Source organism: Colletotrichum acutatum (assembly GCF_030867785.1).
Source record: "Colletotrichum acutatum strain CBS 112980 chromosome Unknown BDZ83scaffold_15, whole genome shotgun sequence".
Taxonomy (NCBI): domain Eukaryota; kingdom Fungi; phylum Ascomycota; class Sordariomycetes; order Glomerellales; family Glomerellaceae; genus Colletotrichum; species Colletotrichum acutatum.
In genome coordinates, this window is record NW_026849009.1 from 101,828 (window position 1) to 124,084 (window position 22,257).

General features: G+C 52.1%; 4 protein-coding genes across 4 annotated transcripts; all 4 read left to right on the forward strand.

Annotated features, from left to right (window-relative positions):
- The first annotated feature begins 2,095 nt into the window (after positions 1-2,095).
- Positions 2,096-2,890, forward strand: BDZ83DRAFT_607847 (uncharacterized protein). The gene has a single exon (XM_060507454.1). The coding sequence runs from the start codon at positions 2,281-2,283 to the stop codon at positions 2,734-2,736; it is 456 nt and encodes a 151-aa protein (XP_060368773.1). The 5' UTR covers positions 2,096-2,280; the 3' UTR covers positions 2,737-2,890.
- Positions 2,891-5,758: 2,868 nt separating this feature from the next.
- On the forward strand, positions 5,759-6,795 carry BDZ83DRAFT_98839 (uncharacterized protein). The gene is made up of 2 exons (XM_060516044.1): positions 5,759-6,431; positions 6,490-6,795. The coding sequence occupies exons 1-2, from the start codon at positions 5,858-5,860 to the stop codon at positions 6,585-6,587; spliced, it is 672 nt and encodes a 223-aa protein (XP_060368774.1). The 5' UTR covers positions 5,759-5,857; the 3' UTR covers positions 6,588-6,795.
- A 3,106-nt stretch (positions 6,796-9,901) lies between these two features.
- BDZ83DRAFT_607850 (haloacid dehalogenase) lies at positions 9,902-11,323 on the forward strand. The gene has a single exon (XM_060507455.1). It carries the CDS (start codon positions 10,080-10,082, stop codon positions 10,935-10,937), a length of 858 nt encoding a protein of 285 aa, XP_060368775.1. The 5' UTR covers positions 9,902-10,079; the 3' UTR covers positions 10,938-11,323.
- An 8,484-nt stretch (positions 11,324-19,807) lies between these two features.
- BDZ83DRAFT_98998 (uncharacterized protein) lies at positions 19,808-20,291 on the forward strand. The gene is made up of 2 exons (XM_060516045.1): positions 19,808-19,954; positions 20,057-20,291. Exons 1-2 carry the CDS (start codon positions 19,933-19,935, stop codon positions 20,236-20,238), a joined length of 204 nt encoding a protein of 67 aa, XP_060368776.1. The 5' UTR covers positions 19,808-19,932; the 3' UTR covers positions 20,239-20,291.
- Positions 20,292-22,257: the final 1,966 nt, after the last annotated feature.

Here is a 22,257-nt window from a genome sequence, read left to right on the forward strand (position 1 = left end):
AAAGAAGAAAATAAACAGAGCGATAAAAAGGAGTGGTTCGCTCGAGTGGCCGTTTCTGGACAGCCCAGACACGAGTTAGCATGAAGTTCTCCGGGGCCGAGGTGGTATAATTGGTGTATATGAGCCGGGGAGGGATGTTCGGGAACGGTTTTGGATGGGCTCCCACCTTAAGAACGGAGATATATAGGTAGTAAATCCAGGTATGAAACTGACTGGCTTTCGAAGCCAGGAATCAATGTCGCAAAGAGAAAAGGAGAGATTGAGTAAGGCGCGGCAGTCGCAAGAACAGATGGCAAGCTCAAAGTCGCAATGAGATCAAGAGCCGTTCTAAGTCGACATGACGTTGTAAATTGACTTTGGTGAAAGGCCGAAATGGAATGCGACTCCGTAAGGATGAGCGGCAATGATAGGAACCGAGGCGAAAGAGTTGAAAAAAGGAGCAGTAAGGATTGGCGTATGTACAAGGCTCGAGCAATGTACTAATTATATGATGTAAACAGGCGAGACGTTGGGAGAAGGAACGTTGGTCGTGCAGAGGCGCGGATGAGAAAAGCGTGAAGGCTTGTTTCGCGGTTCTGGTGGGGGAGATTTTGTGGTCAGCATCATGTCCCGGACCTCCCTCCTTCTTTTCCTTCTAAGGCTGCTTCTCCCGCTGCGATCGGCCGCACCAACAAACGGACTGAGACATATAGGAGGCTTACCCGACGGAAGGTGTATTGGACAGTCGATAGTCTGTCGGGAGGTTTTGGAGACAAGTCGAGGGTAGAAAAGCGACGGCGGACCGGTTGGTTCGAGACAGAGTGACAGTGACAAAAGGAACGAGGCAAGTTTAAGGACGGTGGACGGGTGTAAGGATAAATGTACAACTGCCTACAGCTAAGTGGCAAGTCGAAATGGATGGGCGCGAGGATCGGTTGCGCAGGTGGTAGGACGTTAATTCCAGCAGGACGGGGTGACAGAACAGAATGGCTGCTGCATCCGAGGCCAATGGGCGTGACAATGGCGGCACCTGAAGATCGGGCTGGAGGAGAAGGAGAGAAGAAAGCCGTGAGAAGGCGAGGCGAGTCGAGAGAGGAGAGACAAGGCAAGGCAAGGCAAGGCGCAAGGCAAAAGAAACAGAGTGAAGAAGCCGGGTGCGAGGCGCCAGACTATTCTGTCAACTCGAGCACGGGACAGGCTGAGATGGGATGGAAATAAATGGGACGGGCAAGGGTTAGGAGCATGGGAAGAACAGCACTAAGGTAGGTAGGGTAGAAGCCGGGGGTGGGAGGTATCCGTACACTACGGAGAGACGAGGAGGAGAAGCATCAAAGTGGGCATCGAGACCATCACAGTGGTAGTGCAGCGGATGCAGCAGCGGGAAGCCGCGAGGGACAGTCTGGATGGTCGATGGAGCATTGGGGACAGAGAGAGAAAAGATGGTGGTCCATGGCGGCTTGCCGTGTGTATTGCGGAGGTAGGATTCGACTTGGCGAATGCGACGAGACGAGCCATCAGAGGCTAATCATTGTCGTGCAGGAGATGGCCAACGTGCTAGATGCATGTGCAGGGCAGATGGATGAGTGTATACGTACGTGTACGAATGCTGTGATGTGAACTTGTGAAGTGTATTATTAGCGTGTTGCTTGGTGTGCTTGTTGTAAGCCACGGGCAGGAAGCTGCGGGATGCAGTGCTGTGATGGGATCATGATCATGAATTGAGGTGGAAAAGGCCGGGTCCCTGGTCAGTTGAATGAGATTAGCTAGATTGGGGTGGGATGGGATACGTATTGGTCAACGTCCACGAGGGGATCCGTAGGTAGCGATCATGGCTATGATTGGGAAGCGAACCCAGTAATCAAATCAATCCAGATGGGAGGAGACGAAGCACCAGGGCCAGGCGACGCCGGATGACATGGGCGTAAATTAGCCAGGCACGCACGACGCGGCCAACGGTCCAGCCACGAGACTCTGAGACCAAAGTATCTGTACGATGTATCCGTACCTTACGTAGTAAAGTACCTTAAGTTGAGAGGCCATTTTCATTTTGCTCCTTCCAAGTTCCGAGTTTTTGTTTGGGGAAAAGTCAGGAACAAAACGCCCACGGAACACGCGCGCGACATGCTTCTTTTGTTGTCTGTACCTAGGTAGTACTGGAATACAGAAGTGCATTGAAGTAATGCTCAGAGTCCTCTTACTGCGCATTGTCGCTTGCGGACCGCGGTTGATGGCGCCGTTACATCTCTCGTCCAAAACAGATGGCACTTGCAGCCGCGTCCTTGATTATGGATTTCAAATGAGATGATGAGTCGGAATCCGGCTTGTTCTCGCCCCGTTGGCCCCCTCTCGGGTCTCCTCTCTGCGTTACTTGTCATTATTGTTCAATCAACCTCAATATCTTCCCCTCTCGGTTCATCCATGCGGCCGGACTTGGCTCTCGTCGAAAACACCACGAGAGTTCGATATTTTCTTTGGTCTTGCGATTCAGCAAGCCACCGGTCCCGAACCCAAAGAAAGGAGTTGGCAGAAGAAAGGAGATTGCAGCGAGAGAAAAACTCGCAACGGCGTTGGACGGCACTAGCTGCCCACCACTTGCGTCTGCCCGCTACAGAAGACGGAGAATTCTTGAGGCAAACACGCAAGGTACCGAACACTTCGCACTCACTGCCTTTTTGTGCTCATGTACACGCGCTAGAGCACTCGGGACTGAGTACTGTGTACCGGCCAGAGTCATGTAAAGATGATCATTGGGTATAAGAAGAAACCAGCGTGGAAAGGGTCCTCGACAAACATCATCGACACCGTCCATGATTGGGCCACTCTTGCCGATTGGGTCAATTGGTGGGAAGCCACGCTGTACTTGGAGAGATTTGCGCTCGCTGGGCAGCAATGAAGCAGTAGTCACATAGAGTACTCCGTACAAGGTCCGGACTACGGGAAGAGGAACCGGCGACCGTTACTCGACACTTCCCGACACGTGGGATGGATGTTTATTGTCTTGCTTTCTTTTTCTTATCATGTCGACCGAGAAAATCAGCACTTGATCATGCTCTGCCTCGTCTCATTTGCCAATTGCACGCTGCAAAGCGAAAAGAGGCAGATGAAGGAAAAATACGTACCCCTATCACCTTCTCGAGTAAGGTGGCTCTTATGGACCTACTCCCGTCTACGAAGTGCTCCGTACTGTGGTAAGTTCGGCTCTCCACTATTTACAGTGAGAGGCCAGGAACCCATCGCGAACTCGACGGAGGTTTCCACGATCCGCAACGCAAGCTAGGTAACAAACCAGAGATACGTGAGTGATGAGAAACAAATCACCCGGATGAAACGACGCCAGAGGGGATGAACCTAGATTGCGAATCGGTGGTCGCGATCTCGAGGCAGGCAATCCATCAGGCCAGGCCGGGATGGCCTTTTTTGTGCGCTTCTCAATCTCAAAAGCTGCTCCATCGGTTGGAAGTTTGGAACTTGGGGCCCTGGCAAGCCTGGCTCTCTCCTGCGCTCCAACAGGAAGGATTCAAAGACATCCGGGAAGGCACAACCGGGGATTCCTTCACTTTCCTCAGTTGGGACCTACCGGAATCCCCGCTAACGCCCTTTGGGGAGGCACGAGTGGGGACAACTTTTGCAGTAAGCCATTTGGGCAGGAAAGAACGCTAGACATGGGAGCTCCTTCCAGGGGTCGCTCCCAGTCCCAGGAGAACACACAAGGTACGTACTCTTGAACTCTTGGTTTTCCTCTCCCACCAACCCGTCTCTCCCCAAGGGTTCCTCACCTTGAATCCTTACCAGCTCTAACATCACGGTCGAATGGGAACCTCTCCAACATGAAGCCCGCAATTTCCTGCCTGCGCAGATCGCACTTCTCATCACCCGCCGTCACTCGCCGTTATCGTATCGTTGCTTCTCCTCCCGTCATCTCTTTTCCGGCTTGCGGCTTCTTCTCATGTCAGACCTTTGCCCTCTCCCCCGGCTGTCACTGCCTCCGCAGCGCCTCTTGTTGATCCCGGCGCAACACTGACTGGCGTTGTGCAAGTCTCGAGTAAACCAGCTCGAGGTCAGCCAAATTTCCCCCTCAGCCTCTCAAGACTCTTGACTTCCCACTTGCACTCGACATGTGCAACCTTGCATAAGCTGAGGAACCTCTTCGACGGCCTAACGGCTTACAGTTTCAGCTACGGCGACTCACACGTGTCTCGCCCTGCCTGCGCAACACCGTTTACGTTCTTGATTCGCCGTGAAATAATAGCACACGAGGCGGCCTCTCGTGTCAAAATATCTCGAGGTCGCATCGTCTCCTTTCTTTTCTCGATACATTGACAATGTTGTCATTCCCCGCTACCTCATTTACTCCCGGTCGTTCGTCCCAAGAATCGCAACGTCAGGGGCCCTAGACTGAATCGCTTGACAGCAGGACCCTCGGGCCTGTCAATCTCTGGCGGAGGCTGTAGCCCACAAGATGTGCCGACTGTCAATCCTTCGAAAGGACTGTGCACAAGAGGCCCCTGCTGTGCCCGACCGCAGCATCTTGAAAGTTGAACATCCATCACTGACCAAGGGCCCCCAATCAATAACCTTCGGCTCCCTCAACTCCTCGAACTGCCGGTTCCCGTAACCCGTACCTTGCAGAGAGAGGTCAGAGCTTTCATTGTATGCGTATCGATGCTACGGCAAGATTGAACAAGCCAATCGATTCGATCGCTGTCTGAACTAAAGCACACTGGGTTCTTTTTTGTTTGCTTCTCCTGACCCGAAGGCGCCGAGACTTGGTTCAAGACCCCGTATCAGAACTCCATCAACCTCACACATCTCAGACTACCGGTAACGTTTGCCACGTTCCGTTCAACGTGCCACGACTGTCACGGGCAGACCGATCAAGTAGGAAGGAGCTGCGAGCCTACAACGAGGTAATTCTATACACGAGGTCTATCAGACAGTCTACACCATGACGAGAGAGGAATCGTTATGTGGCAAGCATTAGATGCAAGTCAAAGGCACAGTCACAGGTAAGGAATCACGGTGGAAGCTGTTGGACGTTGAACCTGGGCCCGCTTTACAATCTGTAGTCACATTTGCACGCTGCATGCTGTGCCGCTGGCCCGCTCTGCAGCCCAAGGCTTCGCAATACCAGGGAAACGTCCTTACTCGCTTTTTCACTATGAATAACCATCAAGACGGATGTTACCCTCTCACCCCGCGAGCAGAGACGTCTCGACTTCGGTCATTGACCCCTTTCGTGGTGGCTCCTCCGACATAGTACAAGCCTCCCGATATCACCGCGGGATGCGGATTCCATTGTCTGTTCGCAAGACTGAAGAACCCCCCCCCCCTTCATTCTCGATGAGGTTGCCGGCCTTCATCTTCTAGCTTATCCGTTGCAGCTACAGAGTAGTGGTCATACATCTGCGCATCCATTGGCCTCGACTTCTCATCTTGTAATCCACAAGCCACACAGTAAGCTCTGAGAGTCAGTCGCAGAAATTTTGGTGCCATGCACAGCTCCCAGGCGTCCCAAAAGTGCGGAATGCGGCTCGATATCCGAATTCATTTCTGGGTCACTCACGACGTGCCTCCAGGCTTTGATGACCCCCTTTCCCAACAAGGAGACCATGGCCGTGCAAACCAGATTGCATTCCCAGCCTCTACAGCCCTGCAAGTACACCACTCGGCAGGCTTGTAAGCCTCCGGCGCCGACGCATCGGTTCGCGCCCCCTCCCAACAATCTCAGGTACGATCCCGCTCAAATTCTATGCACTAAACAGGTTCGGAATCGGCGTCTATAACCTAAAGACCTAGAGGGGCTCTTATCATGAAGGATATCCGGATAGCAACCAAGGCTTTCCCCTCACGAACCGTCAAGGTCCCCGGTCTCTAGTTGATGGCCGCCTTCTCGTCAGCATCGGACCTTCGTCCGATCCCGCGATGTTCTTGTTCCGCCGCTGCCGTTCGCCAAGGAGACACCAATCCTCTGATCCTCATAGCACCAACAGACGAGCAAGGTTCCGAAAAAGCAATATCTTGTGCGATTCTACGAAAGGCTTGCGCTAATAGGCCAGCCGGCCAATTCGGTCGGCATGGTGTCAGCTCGGATGTTTTGGAATGCTCTCCCGGCGCGCCCAACTCTCAAGTCCCAACTCAATTCAGGGTTCTGCTTCTCCAAAAACCAGGCACAGGGAACAAGCATTCTGCAAATGGCGCGAGCACCTCTAACGACAGCAAACATCGCGGAGAGTGGAGAAAATCCTCTCAACTCCATGTGCGGCGTGTTCGTAGAGCAAACACGCAGCTTCGAGTTATCACGCATTATCTTCATCCGGATGTCTTCCCCGGTCTCGCTGCTCGCTACAATATACTGTGCGTAGTGGCTTTCCATACCCATGACCACGAACCAACACGCATGATCTGCGGCGCTGCCTGGTGGGACGAACGCGATGTCTCCTTGAGAAACGACGGTTCGTGACTCAATGACACCAAGCTTCTAAGGCTGCAACGAGCCATTTGACTTTGAAGATATTGGGCACAACGCCACAAGACCCGCTGCGAAATGGACCAAACTGTCGGTTAATAGTCAACAACCACGGCCGAAGAGCAATTTGTCTTGGTGCTAGTGTCCGGCCCGTCTCCTAGCCACTGCCACCATCGATCTTTCTGCAACGACTAAACGCCACCCGCACTCCTGATATTTGGGAGAAAATGGCAGAGGCGTTTGAACATGACATCGACCATTTCCGCAGCCTCATCAGCCGGGAGGACGTGGGATAGCAACCGTCAACAACGCCACGTTGAACTCTCTTCGCCGTCCGGGTCAAGCCATACCAACTTCAGTAACGTCTGGCCCCCGTTCTCAAAGTAAAGCGGAGCATATGCAGCTCTATCACAACCGTTTGTGACAAGCCCCAGCGAACGCACAATTGCTTAACGTGAGCATTTTTCAATGCAGCTGCAGGGGATTTAATCTTCCGCACACGAATGACATGCGTCTCTATGTAACAGCAGGCCAGGTCTTTTGTAAAGCGCGAAATCATGAGGGGAGAAAACAGGATCGGTATAATTGCAAGGTTGTACTTTAGGCGACCGTCGAACACGGCGCAAAACTCAATTCAGAGTTCCAGACTCACAAATTGGCATAATTCAGATCCCCCACGAATGGGAGTCGAAAATTCACTGCCGCCACGAAAAAGAAGAGACCGCCGTTTACCGAAGTACGCTTGGGAAACATGAGGAGGCACAAGAGGCTGCGTCAGCGAAACAGATTCGCTCTCGCCCCATCACTTTACACAGTAGTATCATCTCGCACCCGCGTCATACGAGGCAGTCAAAAACTTTGCGCAAAAGATGGAGAGGTCATTTCCCGTGGCTTCCCAAAGCAGCCTCATCTCTTGGTCAACCATGTTCGCCCCCATCAGTGATCCATCTCATTTTCTTCTGCCAACATATCATTTGGCCGGGAATTTCTGACATTGTTTCTGCTATTTTGGACGACTCTGCCACGTGGGCAACGCAATCCGCAACACACCGTCTTGTGGCTATCCGTCTGGACTAACTGTTAGTGCTAGATATTTAGCTTATTCACATCAAAGCATGGGGAACCGAACGCCGCGTGCATCTGCGGGAGGGCAGACGTGTTCTGCCACGACCAAGATTTCCCCTTGATCTTTCATCTGAGCAGCCACGAACGCCGTCAGTGCGCGCATTTGGCAACTCAGTCCGCCACTGCCCCTGGTCCTTGGGGCCCCCGCCTGACGGCAAATATCCGGGGCCGGCGAGGTCGGCGTGTTGCACTGCAATATTAAGACGGTGCCAAAAGACATACCTCGACGGGCTCCATCATCGGCGAGGCACACCGAGATGAACGAAGGCGTGGTGCCTTTACCATAGAGCACACTACAAGAGCGGGTGCCCAATCCTCAGTGTCGCTGGGCCACTTGACGACTAGGGCGTCCTTCGAAACATCAGCGAATATCGGTTGGCTGTAAGCGAGCGAGGATGAGGGTGGAACAGCATACAAGATGATGAACGATGGCCAGCACTCGGAGGTTAGGTGAGCTAATCATGACAATGGGGAGCCAGAACAGCAGCGGGAGTCCTTCACGACCCTGATCCTCAAAGTGCAGGACGGTGATGCCCGAATTTCCGAAGGCCATGGATCAAACATGATCACCGGGATGCAAGCCTTGCGCCGGTGCTTGCTATTCAAGAGAAGCGTTCGGTCTCAGGCTCTATCCGTATTACTGACTCAAACACGGCTGCGCGGTCAAAGGGGTTGAGGCCGCGTTCCGTGTTGCCACGCGAAGGACGAGCCGAGGTCTCAGCCGTTGTTTGTTTCCGTTCGCGTCCATCCAAGGCGACAATGACACAAAGCAAGAAATTGCAGTTCCACACATGAGCGTAACAAAGAGGACCGCGAAGATGAATTACATGCCTGCCAAGCTGGCTTGGTCTCCGACTGATGGTCTGGCTTACACGCCACGAGACCGACTCGAAGACTCAGCCTGGCCGGCACCATCGGGTGAAGGAAGACTGCGTGATTTGATCACGGCGCGATCTTTGCTACTTCCCTGGCTAACCAGATATCAAAATATCCAATGAAGGCACGTCGATTCCTCGCAAACCAGGTTGGGCACACATTAGGCGTCTCCGTCATCAGATATCGAACATGAACTTTGTCTAGATCCGTCGACACGGACTTCACAAAGATCTCGCCCGTCTCGCCTGGCATCTTTCACCGTCGCTTCGTCTTTGGGTGTGACACAATCTCCTTACTCGTGTTCCCCCTTTTTCTTTGGGCCCCCAGTCGTCTCTGAGTACCGGGTATCCGTATTTGAGGAATCGAAAAACGACTTCACAGACCCAGGTCAACAATGCGCACAGCCGAGGGCCTGGTTCCTGGAGATTAGGCTGTCATTTTGTATACACTTGCACGCATGTTTTCCGTCCCGGAAGAAACTGAGCCACACGATCCACTTGTTTCGGACGTCATCGCAGATATGAAACAAGGCTTTCAGAGAGACGAAATGGAGGGGAGGCATACGGTATGTTTCGTTTAACCTGATGAACAGGGGATAGGGCGTTTGAGTAGGCAGGGCTTTGAGCAACCCGAGATTGGGGCTGCTGGGATATTTGAAATTATTCCCGATCAGCCCGCCGTTGAACTTTGTGGATGTCTGTGTGAATTCAAGATGTCCATACGATTCTTCAAAGACTTCATGTGGGAGGTGATGGCTTTGTTCCTAGGGAATTCGTGTTTGCTTCTTGGTGTGGGTAGTTAAACACGTAGATTCAAATGCTGTTTCGTCATCGAGATGTTTCGGTTCCGAATGCTCCGTGTAAAGCAGAGAGCGTGACTGTGAGGTTGATAGAGATCGTATTACTTCTTGTCATGGTTACTTTTACTCTTGTGCTTGTTTATTGCGGAGGCTCAGCGACCATGTATGTTCGAGATAGATGCGTGGCGAGCGGGCTCTCGGAAGATGGTAAATGTGACGCACTTCACGGAGCCGCATTACACCAACATGTACCGCATTTCATTCTTGGAAAGAATTCCAGACATGTCTTGGCTCATGTTCTTTCGCTCCTTATACGTAAAGTTTCGTTCATGAGAGCTGGATTTGGATCATACTTGATGTTTCCGATGAGGTCGTTTCCGCGGCCAGTTTTGATCACCGTTGATGATTAAAAAAAGAACCGTAAACTTCTAATTCCTCGGGTGCATCTCAGATTACTCAACAGATGGTAAGAGGATATCACAAAGTTTCCTGAGCACACGTCTTCAGGTCTGTCTGGCATTCCTCGCCCGCCCGGGCTACCCGAGCGGGACGTCGTCTTACCGCGGCCCCTCCCGGGTCCGAGAGAACAGGCGGGGTTCGGGATGGATCAGTCAGCAATCCGACCCCGCCTCCAGGTTTGATAGACTTCCCCCTCTACGCTCTTTATACTACAACAGTTTCCCTTTCCAGGATTTGCTCGGTTTCATATACTCCCAAGCTTGGTCATTTGAAGCAATTTTCCAGGATTTCCAGCCAAAGACTCTATCAAAGTAAAGAGAAAAGTGAGATCAAAGATAACACAGTTTCCAACAACTAGCTCGAAATAAAGGAAACATGTCCGGCATAGCAGGCGACCTCCCGAACATCAAGGCAGAGAACCTTCGCGACCTAAAGGCCTTGACATTCGACGTCTTTGGCACAGTCGTGGACTGGCGGTCCTCGGTGGTGGACGAACTCACCTCCCGCGCAAAAGCCAAGCTCGCCTCTTCCTCCTCTCCCCCTTCTACGTCCACCAGCAATGACAAGGACACAAAAGAAAAGCTAGAAAAGCTCGCAACAACAAACTGGCCAGCCTTTGCCCAAGAGTGGCGAATCTCCTACATGCGCTTCGTGCGCAGCTACGTGCCCGAGCAGACACCCTGGAAAGACATTGACGCGCACCACCACGACAGCCTCGTCGAGCTCTTGCAGGGGTGGGGGTTGGAAGGGATCTACTCCCCCGACGAGATTCGCGAGCTGAGCCTCGTGTGGCACCGTCTCCGGCCGTGGGCGGATTCCGTGGAAGGGTTGCGCAGGTTGGGTGGGAGATACGTCACCTCGACGCTGAGCAACGGGAACAGGACGCTGTTGGGGGATCTGGATTCGTTTGGCGGGCTCGGGTTTAGGAAGATTTTGTCGGCGGAGGATTTCAGGGCATATAAGCCTAATAAGGCGGTATATGATGGCGCCGTGGAGGCTTTGGCCGGCGGTGGTGGTGGGAAGGCGAGGGAGGTTGCGATGGTGGCGGCGCATTTGGGGGATTTGATGGCTGCGAGGGGGCGGGGGATGAGGACTGTTTATATTGAGAGGCCGGAGGAGGAGGATTGGGAGGTTGGGAGCGAGAGGTATGAGGATGCCAAGGGATGGGTTGATATTTGGGTTAAGGAGGGGGAGGGTGGGTTTGAGGAGGTTGCGAGGCGGTTGGGTGTTTGAGGGATGATGGTATATTTAGTCCATATTCAGGAACGGATCTCAAGCGCATTGTTAACTGTGATATTGAGTGTTCGGGCTTTTCCACTTTCTTCTGTATCATGCGTCTTGATGGAGTGGACACAATAATCGACGGTGAATATACGGCACAGGCAGGAGGGTCTATAGTCCAATTCACCTCGCAAATTCTCAACAGCAGCAAGAAAGGGAAAGTTGCCCAGAAGCCAACGATATTAATAACCAAAGCCTGAGAGCAGATTTACCGGGCTGCAGCTTGTGGTTTCGAATCCCACAGGCGATCCCCTTTTTTTTCAGCTTTTCCTTTCTATAACTTCTATTCGGATCTTATACATGCCCTTCGAGGCATTCTGAGACATAATCAAATGCGGTTCGAGGAAGAAGTGTCAACTAATATATGCAAGGGATTAGTATCTGCCAAAAGTATTGTCATTGAGCTTAATAGCACGGCAGCAATACTCGGAGGATGTTCTTGTTGATTATAAACCGTGCGAGACTCATTATTATATACAAAAGAATGGGTGCCACGCAAGATGAAGTCCCGTTGTCTTAGATAGTAATGAGCCGAACTTATCTGTCCTTTGTCTTGTGAAAACCTGATAGAGATGGAATCCCGGAGAATACTCTAATTACTAGGTGGATTCCCTCCTTGACCTTCTCTTCCTATTCTCAGTGCAAACGCCGCGCGGATAGTAGAGACTTACAGGATGAGGGCAGTGTCACTACACTCGTGCGAAGGTTCTGAGGATCCAGATCGACCATGACATTCACGATAAGCATCCTCTCAACCAGCCTGAAGTTGTCACTTGAGTTCTCTGCGCTGGAGCTCCATCTTCAAACTCAAAGAAACCAGAGAGCATCGCTGGTGTCGTCAGTATATTGGTGGACGCGCACTGCGGCGCAGACTTTTGCGATTCCGTCTTCCGCGGGGCAGAAGAGCATTTGCTATGTCTTGCAATGATGCCTCCGAGAAGAACATATAATCACGGACGGTGCTCTTGACCAATCTTCCATGCCACTGATTGGCCTGGTAGTATGGATGAAGGCACCTTGATTGCGCCGTCAAGGTACTCAGACCAGTCCGAAGTCAACTGTGTCTGTGGTTTTGACTTATCCTGGCCGTCCATCATCCACATCTAGGACGGCCCGTTTAGCAAAGTCATCATTTTCATACACGCACGCTTTTCTTTTGGTTCTCTTGAGGCGTATTCCTCTGGGATACATCAGGGGCAAATGAAGGAAACGCCCCCCCCCCCCCCGGGGGAGCGTCATTCGAAACGTCAATATAATCCGATCATGGATCGTCTTGTCGGGACTAGCGAGGACGAAGAATGAAAGGTTGTTCTCAGCTCGCCTCAAGCATTGGGAGGTGAAGGCCCACCATGCAAGTTTCCTTTGCTGACTCAATTCTAGCTTCGTAATCGAGGCTCTAGGTTAAATAGTCCTTTAATCGTGATGCCCAGCCGTATAGATTGGTGGCCGTCTAATAGTTTATGTTTAAATATCAATTTGGAAGGTGTGAGTGTGGATTGCCGCTGCTTCGACATCTCAAGTAGAAGCTCATGTCACATATGCAGTGTCATGGCTTCTCTCTATGGTTTCAACTCTAGCAATTCTTGTAGCGAGTTGCAGGACCATGTTTGGTAGGTTCACTTGCAAAAATACAGGCCGGAACTCAGCCCCAAATCCTCCCAAGCATGGTTTCTCACATCTCCCTTTATCACCAGCAATTCAAGTCTTGTGACAGGCTCGCCAGATGGCATCTTCCTTCGATACTGCAAGTGGTGATCCGGTGACTGTTATTGCATTAATAAATAGCTCATTTTAACTTCGAGTTCAATCAGTACTACTGAAAACTCTGTTCTTAGACTAGACGGTATTTCCTTTTCAAATACTCTTAGAGTTTTTCAAGCTCCCGCGTGATAACATCTACCAGGCAGCATCAAAAGATACACAAAAGACGATGGAGAAAGCATGAGTGAACGCGGGCCATACTAACTTGATCAATGCATACAGAACACTTCCTCACCCAAGCACCTCTTGATCCATGAACGCTTACGCAAAGAAGCAGCTCTTCCAAATACCGGGATGGCTTAAAGTACATCAAGCCGAGTTGCCGCAGGGCTCGTGGGTGAGCCTGCTGCGTAAGACGACATGGGACGCCTCTAGTTCAACCTGCAGCCACCTAGAGTCGCATCTTGACCTAGAAGGAGAATCGAATTTGCATATACAAAATGATCGGCTTCGACTAAAGAACGGCATAGAAAGTTGGCCAAAAAATACAAGAAACGGCATACTTATCTACCAAATACCATTTCACGAGGTTAGAGACGATTAAGAAGAGATATCTGAACGCTCAAATACACATCTCTACCGGAATCACTAGCAAACAGATGGTTAATGTAGCATGCGAAAATGACTTTACATTAAGTCCACCACTGCTCCCTAATGTGCGCAAGAGTGTCCGCCAAACACTCTTAACACTCATCACACCGACCAAAACAGCTCCATCCACACACACACACACACAAGTTACGTAGCCTTATCTGTCACCCACCGACAAAGCTTGGCTCTAATGTACCCAACCCTTCCATCTCACACGCTCCAAGACCCTCCCTACTCTCAGCCGCAAAAGAATAAGAATCAACCACCTGCTTCCTGCAACCTTCCTGCAGGAGCCCCTTCTTCTCGTATAATTCTTTCCTTGGTGGACTTGGCCCCCAATGTCTCACTAGCCGGTAGGCAAGAGTCAAATTCCCGTAAACGTCAACGTCGAGTGGTGAGACCAGGAATGGACAGCGGCAGATCTGCAGAGCTGCATGTCATATCCCGCGGCACGTCAAGAAAAAGTGTTGCCCAACGACACGGTGTGCCCGACGTTCGAGGGACACAAGCTATCAGCCTTACGCCCGAGAAGAACCGTGGAAGATGCAGAGAGACAGCTCGTGTGGAGAACAGAGCAAAGAAAAGACGAATTAGGGGTGGGTCAGATGTCATCGAGCCCTCTGTTCCGGCTTGCATTACGGACGTAAAACTGACAACGCCATATCAGGAACTCGCCGCAAAACATGAGCAAGCTGCTCAAGCCAAGCATCCATTATAACAGACTGCCCAATTGAAAAAGAAACAAGTACGGCCCAGCCTCTCCCCTGGTGCGTGACGTTTTTCCCAGATTCTTAATCCAACCTCCCCTTTACACGGAGTCATTCGACTCTTACCTCATCTCCCATGTTTCTCCCAGCAATATCTAGTTCGCAAGAGTGATCGGGCAATCCGCCAATCCATGGCAACGTACGTAGCAATCTCTTGAATGATCAAAGGGAGACACCTATCTGTACGCGACGTAAGATCGCGCCGCATCGGCGGGACACCCACTCGCGCAGACGGTCTTCTCCCCGAGACGTCGTCGTTCTCTACACAATAAGTTTTCGGAGGCCCGGGCGTCCGGGACGACACCACCGTGCACCGCGGGGGGTGGGGGAGGGAGCAGGAAGCGGGGTGCACCGTGCTTGCCGCCTGGTGCTCGGAAGGCGACTCTACACGGAGGAGAAGACCCGAATCGGGACCTTGAGCGCCGGGGCGATGGAACCGATCAAATTTCCAGCTTTTCCAGTTGTCCCGGCGTTCAAGCGTTCAAGCTCATTCCCATTACCACCTGAACCAGCCCCCCACCCCCGGTTTAATCGTGTATCTCGATTTCGTGATCCTGATGTCCATCGGAGGTGGTATCTTCTCGTACCATCTTCAAGGTGTCTGGAATTATCTTCCGTCATTGGCGAGGTTGTCGCTAAAAGAAAAGGCATAGCGTGAGAGATGGATGGAGACAGAGACTGGCCTAGACTGCCGGACTGCCGATGCGTCTCTCTGTGGACATATCAGATCGGCTGCGTGAAGAGGCTTATCGACTTCCGACTACGTCACTCGGGCGGATAGAGAATTAGAACGTCTCTGTTTCTCTTCTATGTCTTCACGGACAAAAATATTGAACTGCTGTATTGTGTCTACGCGACTGGTAATATGTAAATCCAGGTAATACTTCCCCGTAGCTCCGATGTCACAACACTAAGATCAGAACGACGTTCGCGAGTGTGACGTGGGGGGTTGGAGACGGCGGGATGCCAATTACTACCATTTCCATTCTGCCTGTGCAGCAAAGCTGTCTCTAGCCTCCTCCTCACCCCCCTTCCAAACTCGTATCTCCAATATGAGTCTCTATGTCTCTCTCTTCCCGATCTCCAGACTAGCAAACACTCATTCTTCTCGAGAGATTGAGATCGGAAGGGTGGGCAAGGTAGCTTTCTTGCATTTTACCACAATAAACATCTGAATGGTCCCATCCCATCAAATCTCGGCAGTTGGAAGTCTTGGCAGGGCCAAAGAAAAAACAAAAGTTTAATGGAAACATGGGAAGAACGTGGCTAAACGGGACCCCTATCATCTCCCGAAAAAGTTGCGCAGTACCTACATAACGCGTGCTGTCATTTATGTCATTGTGCCTATTGTTTTGCAAACCATTGGACGGGTTGGCTAGTCGTGCGTTCGCGGCTGAAAGGCGTTTTGATTTCTTATTCTTGTCTCGTCGTTTCTTTTTCTATCCCGTCCTTCCATCCCCATGTGCCCCCCTTCCTCCGCGGGCCGTTACACGGGCACAGCCGAGCTATGCTTATGCTAGGTCAAGGGGTTGGGCTCCGTTATGCTTTGGCGGCTGGTAGCGCTCATCTTGAAATCGTGTTTCGTATTGAGATGTTGGGGCTTGAGAAGGGGGAAAGGTAATTTCGATTCCCCCCTTGGATCGAAAGGAAATTGAAGGTTCTGAAAGTCTTACGTCGTTCCAAATACCTACCGGCAACGCAAACGGTGTTGACAAACTTGGGAAGCCGAGATTGTGACAGCCTGTATTCGAAAGTCAGACAGATTGAATGCGTAACTCTGTCGTTATGCCGCAAGATGGTCTTGTAAGTCATCAAGTGCGCCTTTGGGTGTTTCGAGGCCTCTTCTTCCGGCCCAAGTCGACCATCCCAAGACCGTCCGTCCGGTGGTATGTAGCGCCGGCTTCAACGCTGGCTCTAAGCATCCCCTGGGCCGGGGAAAATTAAACGCGTTACTGTGCGATGGCTTCTGGATCCACGGGATGGTCATTTGGCCGCGCGTGTTTCAAGATGGCGACCCTACGCTCGTGGCTGCGATTCCCTCCGTGCCTCGTGTGATGACTGACAAGGTCAACGCACCGAGGCAGGCAGGGCAGCGCTGCAGCACTTCTGGCAGACGCAGTCCCGTACCCCTTTGGATAACTCTGTCTAAGCTTGCTCATGGCCAAGGTAAACTCACACTTTGGAAAAAGTTTTGGAACCAAACAACCTTGTAGCCTCCGCTAGCTGAACGATTGGCAGTGAACCGGGCCGGGAGGCCGTCACAGACTTTCGTCTCCTAGTGCCTCCAGAACCCCACTCTCGTGAACTTCACCGTAGACACGTCACACTGCCGTGCACATAAATCGTAAGGACAGCGACCGTGCCGGCTTGTCCATAGGGTTTGTCAGTTTCCCGAACATCTGTTTCCCGAGGCAAGTATGTTTGGGTTGACCGTCTCCCACTGACGTCCGGCAATGGAGATATACTTGGATCACGACAAATGCAAGCCGAGGACACACCAAAGGCCGGGGGAGTCGTCCGATTGGATTACTCCAATTTCCACGTCGTGTTTGCTGTCTATCCGGACGTTGGGAATAAATAGCGGGAATCGAGGCGTCTCGTTACTCCCTATTTATGCAGTGTGACGGCACAGACAAAGCTGTCAACAGCCTATTTTTTGTGTCGCTCGGGAATCTGGGAGGTTGCTATTCTTTATTTAGCCCAACCGAAATTGACAGCACAGTGAGAATAAGACAACTGGTGACAAGACCTGAGTTAGGGAAATTGTAGCTTTCTCAAGGTTCTCGCTACTATATTCGCTTCAGAAGACGGAGCGTTTCGAGACGTCGTTCAGTCCAAATATAATAACGGCTGTAGGAAAATGGTAGACAATGAAATTACTGTCCAAGACATTAACTGTGTGAGTTCTGGCTGCATCGACTTGACTTGAACCTCCTCCGGCTTATGACCGTTGAATTCTCAAACAATCAACTAGACATGAGTGATTCAGCCCTTGGAGTGACAGCGTATCCAGCCTCAGATGTGACGAAAGCCGAGGAAAAAGCAAGTTGACACAGTGGGCGTGAAAAAAGCAATCAGTTTGTTGGCCGGACGCTGGCCTGATTCGACGTTGACCATTGGCCGTTCCGGTCGACTCGAAGACTAGGCTCCGAGGATGTCCCACCAGAGAAGCAGATCGTAAGAACAGAGTCTTCGTACTCTTGGCTACTGGAACGACAACAACTGCCGATGACGAGATTGCAAAGACCGAACGAGCCCCGGATAAAAGCTGGGCCAATGCAGGTTGAACGGGGCCGTGCTGCCGCAGCCGGGAACTAACATGGTGCGGCATGCTCGATACTTTGTTTCGGAAAGCAAGAAGCGCGAGAGTCTCATGCGAGCGAGCCTCTTGCGGAGCCCGCCCCGGAAGACTGGGTCTGGCACGAGGCCGGTAAGACAGCGGCTCGGCAGAGAGACGGGTTGAGACATGACTGCTTGCGTTGTGTACGCTACTCTATGTCCGTAGCACGTCGTTCCATGTATGTACGGCCGGGACCGAAGATTGTGCTACAGACAATCTTCGAAGCCGTCATAGACATAGGATAAGTGAACTCTTCTTACTTGCACACACTGTCAACCGCGTATATCAGGCGGTCAAACGCGACCAGAGTCACAATAGCTCGATGACGTCGAAGCAACTGGTCCGGGCGTCTCGTCTCGTGATGTTGATGTGCTGCGGAAGCTATTTGGCGAGCACCAAAGCCGACCCTGTTTGCAGGGCGGGCCGCGGTCGCCGGGTCGCGAGAATGGGCCGGATGAGCATATGCAGCTGTTGCAAGGGAGAGCAGGCATGATGAAAGTTTTTTCCCTTCGTCTCCCCTCGGTCCCGATTCTCGTTACTGAATCAATAAAAATCCAACAACCAACCACCACCGAGAGAGGTTCGGGGGTGGCTCGGGCAAGGTGAAAACGGCGGTTTGGAGAAGAGATGGAGGGGTCGAAAGGCCGAGCGGTGGTTGGAGGATGTGGGCGGTAGTCATTGGTGGGTACCGCCTGGATACCTCCGATTGGGCGAAGTGGTCGGCGCCGAGTGGGGTGACGTCCCGGTACTGCCTTAGCGGCTCCCAATCGTCATCCCATGTCTGGACTCTGCTGTAGGTGATGCCTCAGGCGCAAGGAGATAGAGTCCGCAGAGCGTGGCAGACAAGCGCAAGGCACGAACTGTGCAAACGTGAACCTCCCGACCCCAGCCGTTCTGGCAGGCATCACGGCATCTAAGGGTTCGGTCAGCACCTTGCTGGGCGAGGGATCCGACTTGGTGACGAGAGTGAGAGCGGGCGGATGGTCTGTGAGGTGCATGCATTACTAGTGTCTATTGTGGGCATCGGTGGGCAATCCTTTGGGAGCCACATCTGCATTGCCCAGTAGGAATTCGGGTCAAGGGCCAGGTTTTCAGCAGTGGCATGAGCGGTGCGAGTCTGCTGCTACGAGCGAATGGTCAGCATCGTCAGGCAGAGGTACGGATAGAGGTGGCAGGACTGATCGCAGGCACGTTTTCCCTCCATTCTTCTCCGTCATGTGCATGAACGGAAGCACACTTGTACGTCTTCCATGTGCCACCTGTACTGCGGGAGTTCGTACGCCGCCGGCTTTGCTTGCCTCAGATGCTTGTGACTGAGATACACCTTGCGGTGACGGAGACTTCGCTGTTGATGATGCTTGATAACGCGGCGTCTAATATGCCGTCGCAATGAAGTACTAAACCTAGGTCAGTAGCTTGGCGGCCAACGAGCTGACGGGACCAGGCACATAAGCTGGGGTAGCTACCCTAAGTATTGGTAGAAAGCTAGGGTCAGTAGTTTAGATCACATCATCAGGCAATTGATGAAGCGATTTATGGTGAAGAGATGGTGGTTTGGAGGGACCAGACTGGCCTGGATCTCGGTCTAGGAAAGGTTTGACCTCTTGACTCTTCCAATCGTTGGCAATGGCATGTTTGCCCTGTTGTCCTAATTTGAGGTCCAGCTCCGTGTCCAGGCCCGGGACAGCTCTGTCTACTGACCACTAGTCGATTGGCCTTGACTAGGGCGGGTCGCAGACAGATACCAGACCGGGGCAAGCAAGCTATGGTCCGGACGATTAAGCTTGAGCTGGATTTTTGCGATAGTGTGCATTCGTTGCTGCAGCTGCCAGGTATGTCTGACAGTCCGCAAATACTAGGCAGGCACGACGATTATGGCTTAACTTTCCAGTTGGTGGTCGCATGGGCTCTGCCGGGGAGTGAAGCCGCTCAGCGACAGCAACACGAAGGTAAATGCCTGGATGACCTAGTGGGCCACTTGTAGCCACAAAATAAAAGCTTCGTGCCCAGTGTCCGGCTTGTACGGTGTACCGAATGAAATGTGAGAGGGCAAAAAAACCCCCTTGGCGAACATGTATCGAAATAGAAGAGACGCAGATGCAAAGTTTGCCCTTGGAAAGCTGACCAAAATTGGACCAGGTAAATTCGTATCGGTGTCTACCGTTCGGACGGGATAGCCTCCGCCACGACGACGGTGTACCCACCTCATTCGCGAGGAAAAGAACGAACGGTGGCATATGTCTGCCTCGGTCAACTGTGGTGAGACCAACTTTGTTTCTCTGTACCACAATGATTCCGTGTTGACTTTTGAAGATAGCACTGGCTAGAATAGAACAAGACAAGTATATCCAGGGCGAAGGAAAAACAACTGTGGATTTGCCACGATTTCCGTTAGTAAAATGTGGTGAACGACCATTGAAGGTACTTACGGCACCTTTAAAAATTGAGAAAAAGCTGCTCTCTAGCGTGTCTGGCCCATGAGAGTAGCATGTGTAGGTGGGCGGGACTAGGTAAGCGGGAGGATTGGCTGCTGCGTCAGCGCGGGCTGTCAATTGGACCCAATGGAATACCAGCTGGTTCGTTCTTGAAGACAGCCGCGCTAATGTTGGAAGGAGGAAACATGCAGCTCGCAACCCGCAGCTGCAATCGGAGCCCAAGCCGGCGTGGTGTCGTTGTAATTCTTGTCCAGGCAAACGTCACCTTGCACAGAGCAGGGAACACCGTGGGCCGTATCCGTAGCTCGACTCTCGACTCTCGAGAGCTTCTCTCCATTGACACGGTAACCGTACGTTAGGTAGGAAGGTATCTGACCGCTGCGACGCGAATGGAGGGTAGAGCGGCAGTGGGCGGTTGGCTGTTGGCTGTTGGCATGTGTCCCTGTATCCGCCGAGTCCTCGTCCTCATCCCCGTCGCCCCTCGTCCTCAGCACACGGGTGCGAAAAGGATAAATGCACCCATCCGCTGCTGAGCCTCGCCGTCTTCTGTGTCACGAGGCTTCGTCGCCCAGGGCCGGCGCGGCTGGGGCTCCATCTCCATAACCGTCTGTGTTCCATTTCAACGTCCAGGTTGAAGGCGGGCTCGCAGCCTCGTTCTTGATTCAAGAACCTAGTGGTAGGCAAGTAGGTACTCCGTAGCTTGGAGACGCTGGTTGTGGCTGTGACAGATGCTTGGTAATTAATACCTTGTCCCATGGAACTGTTTCTGCTTCAGCATCCTCGGGTACATCAGCCACTTGGTTTGTCGGCGGCTGTCCGGTTCTTGGGTTGTGGTTTACGATTTGCCGTCATGGTTTCAAGCTCGTAGAAAATTCAACGCATACGTCTTGTTATCAATTTGTGACGCGATGTCGGGTACTGCGTACCTTCTTATTGGGGTGAAGTGCGTGCTTGGAGCAACTTGCCAGAAATGGGATGCGAAGATAGGTGCAAAACCGCAGGAACGATAGGTAAGGTAAGGCCGTGCTTTCTTATCCGTAGCGTTTGAACAATGGAATGTTGGTTTCTTCCATTTGTTCATGATTGAGGTTGGGGTACCTACGGAATACCTTACGGAGTACGTACTGCTGGGGGCTGTCATTGCAGCTTGTCTGCATTTTGCCTGCATCCTAAGGTGTTATTCACAAGCAACCCGTTCCTTCTCTCCAAATGGAATGCAACCAGGAACTGCTCGTTACCTGCCGCGCTTGAACTCGGCGAATCAGAAAAATTTGTCCATCATGAAGAGGGGAGGGGCCAGGGGAAAAAAGGAAGGCACCACATCACCAGGCACATACTGCATACCTGTAAGGCCACTGACAATTGCATTGATACCCATCTCTGGCATCATGATCAGAGAATCACGAGAAGAAGAAAGGCATGCTGCATTGACACAGCCGGTAAAGGTGCCCAAACAATGCCTGATGAACCTGTCTCGCTTCATCCTCCCAGGTAATTGTCGGCGTTGTTGTTCTTGTTGTTCTTGTTATTGTTGTTATTTTGAACGAGGCAGTTGTGACTTGCTGTCTGGCTAGCTATCTGCCTAGGTACCTACCTCCATTGTTATATCAGGTGCGGATACGTCGCCGCATTCCATCCATCGATTTCGTGTGCGCGCGCGTCTCTTTTTTCGTTCCCCATTGCATATCCGTTCGAACCGTTCCTGACATTCGTACCTACCTCACCTTACTCACCTTACTCACCTTGAATCCTATCTGTACGTGGTTCATTCAAGCGACATCCCAAACCGGCCAACACCGTCCATTGCCCACCCGCCGCCGCGCCTCGGGTCAAGACTTGGATTTTTTTTTTTGCCCGCTGATTCATTCCTTCTCCCCCTCACCACATCTCTAGACGGAAGCACTAACGGTATGTTTACGCATCCATCTCACCTTTGCAATCTCTCCCCATCGCCCCTCGTGTGCTGGACCGAGCGCATGCCAGACAGCGTCTTGCTGGTCTCCCGTCGCCGGCTTCATCCTTGATCACTGCCCCTCCTACCCCGTTGATTGCCCTGCTGCCTCGCCTGCCTCGCCTTTCCCCCTCCAGTCGTCCACACAGCTCAATCCACTTTCGTCAGCGCCTTCTCCTCAATCGGCCCAGCCTATCCCTTCGCCAATCTGTGGTCACTGGTCACTGGCCACTACTGCGTACACTAATTGTGTACGGAGTACGGAGTCCCGTGTGGTCTATCCGTATCCTATCGTCGGATACTGGAATTTCCTTACTTTCGTCGAGGTATCATAGAAACAGGAAACAGGGGCGAGAGAAAGGCATCTGCATATCTCTATCCTGGGATAGCTCGTGGTACTGACTTGGAGCTAACTTGGAGGTTTGCC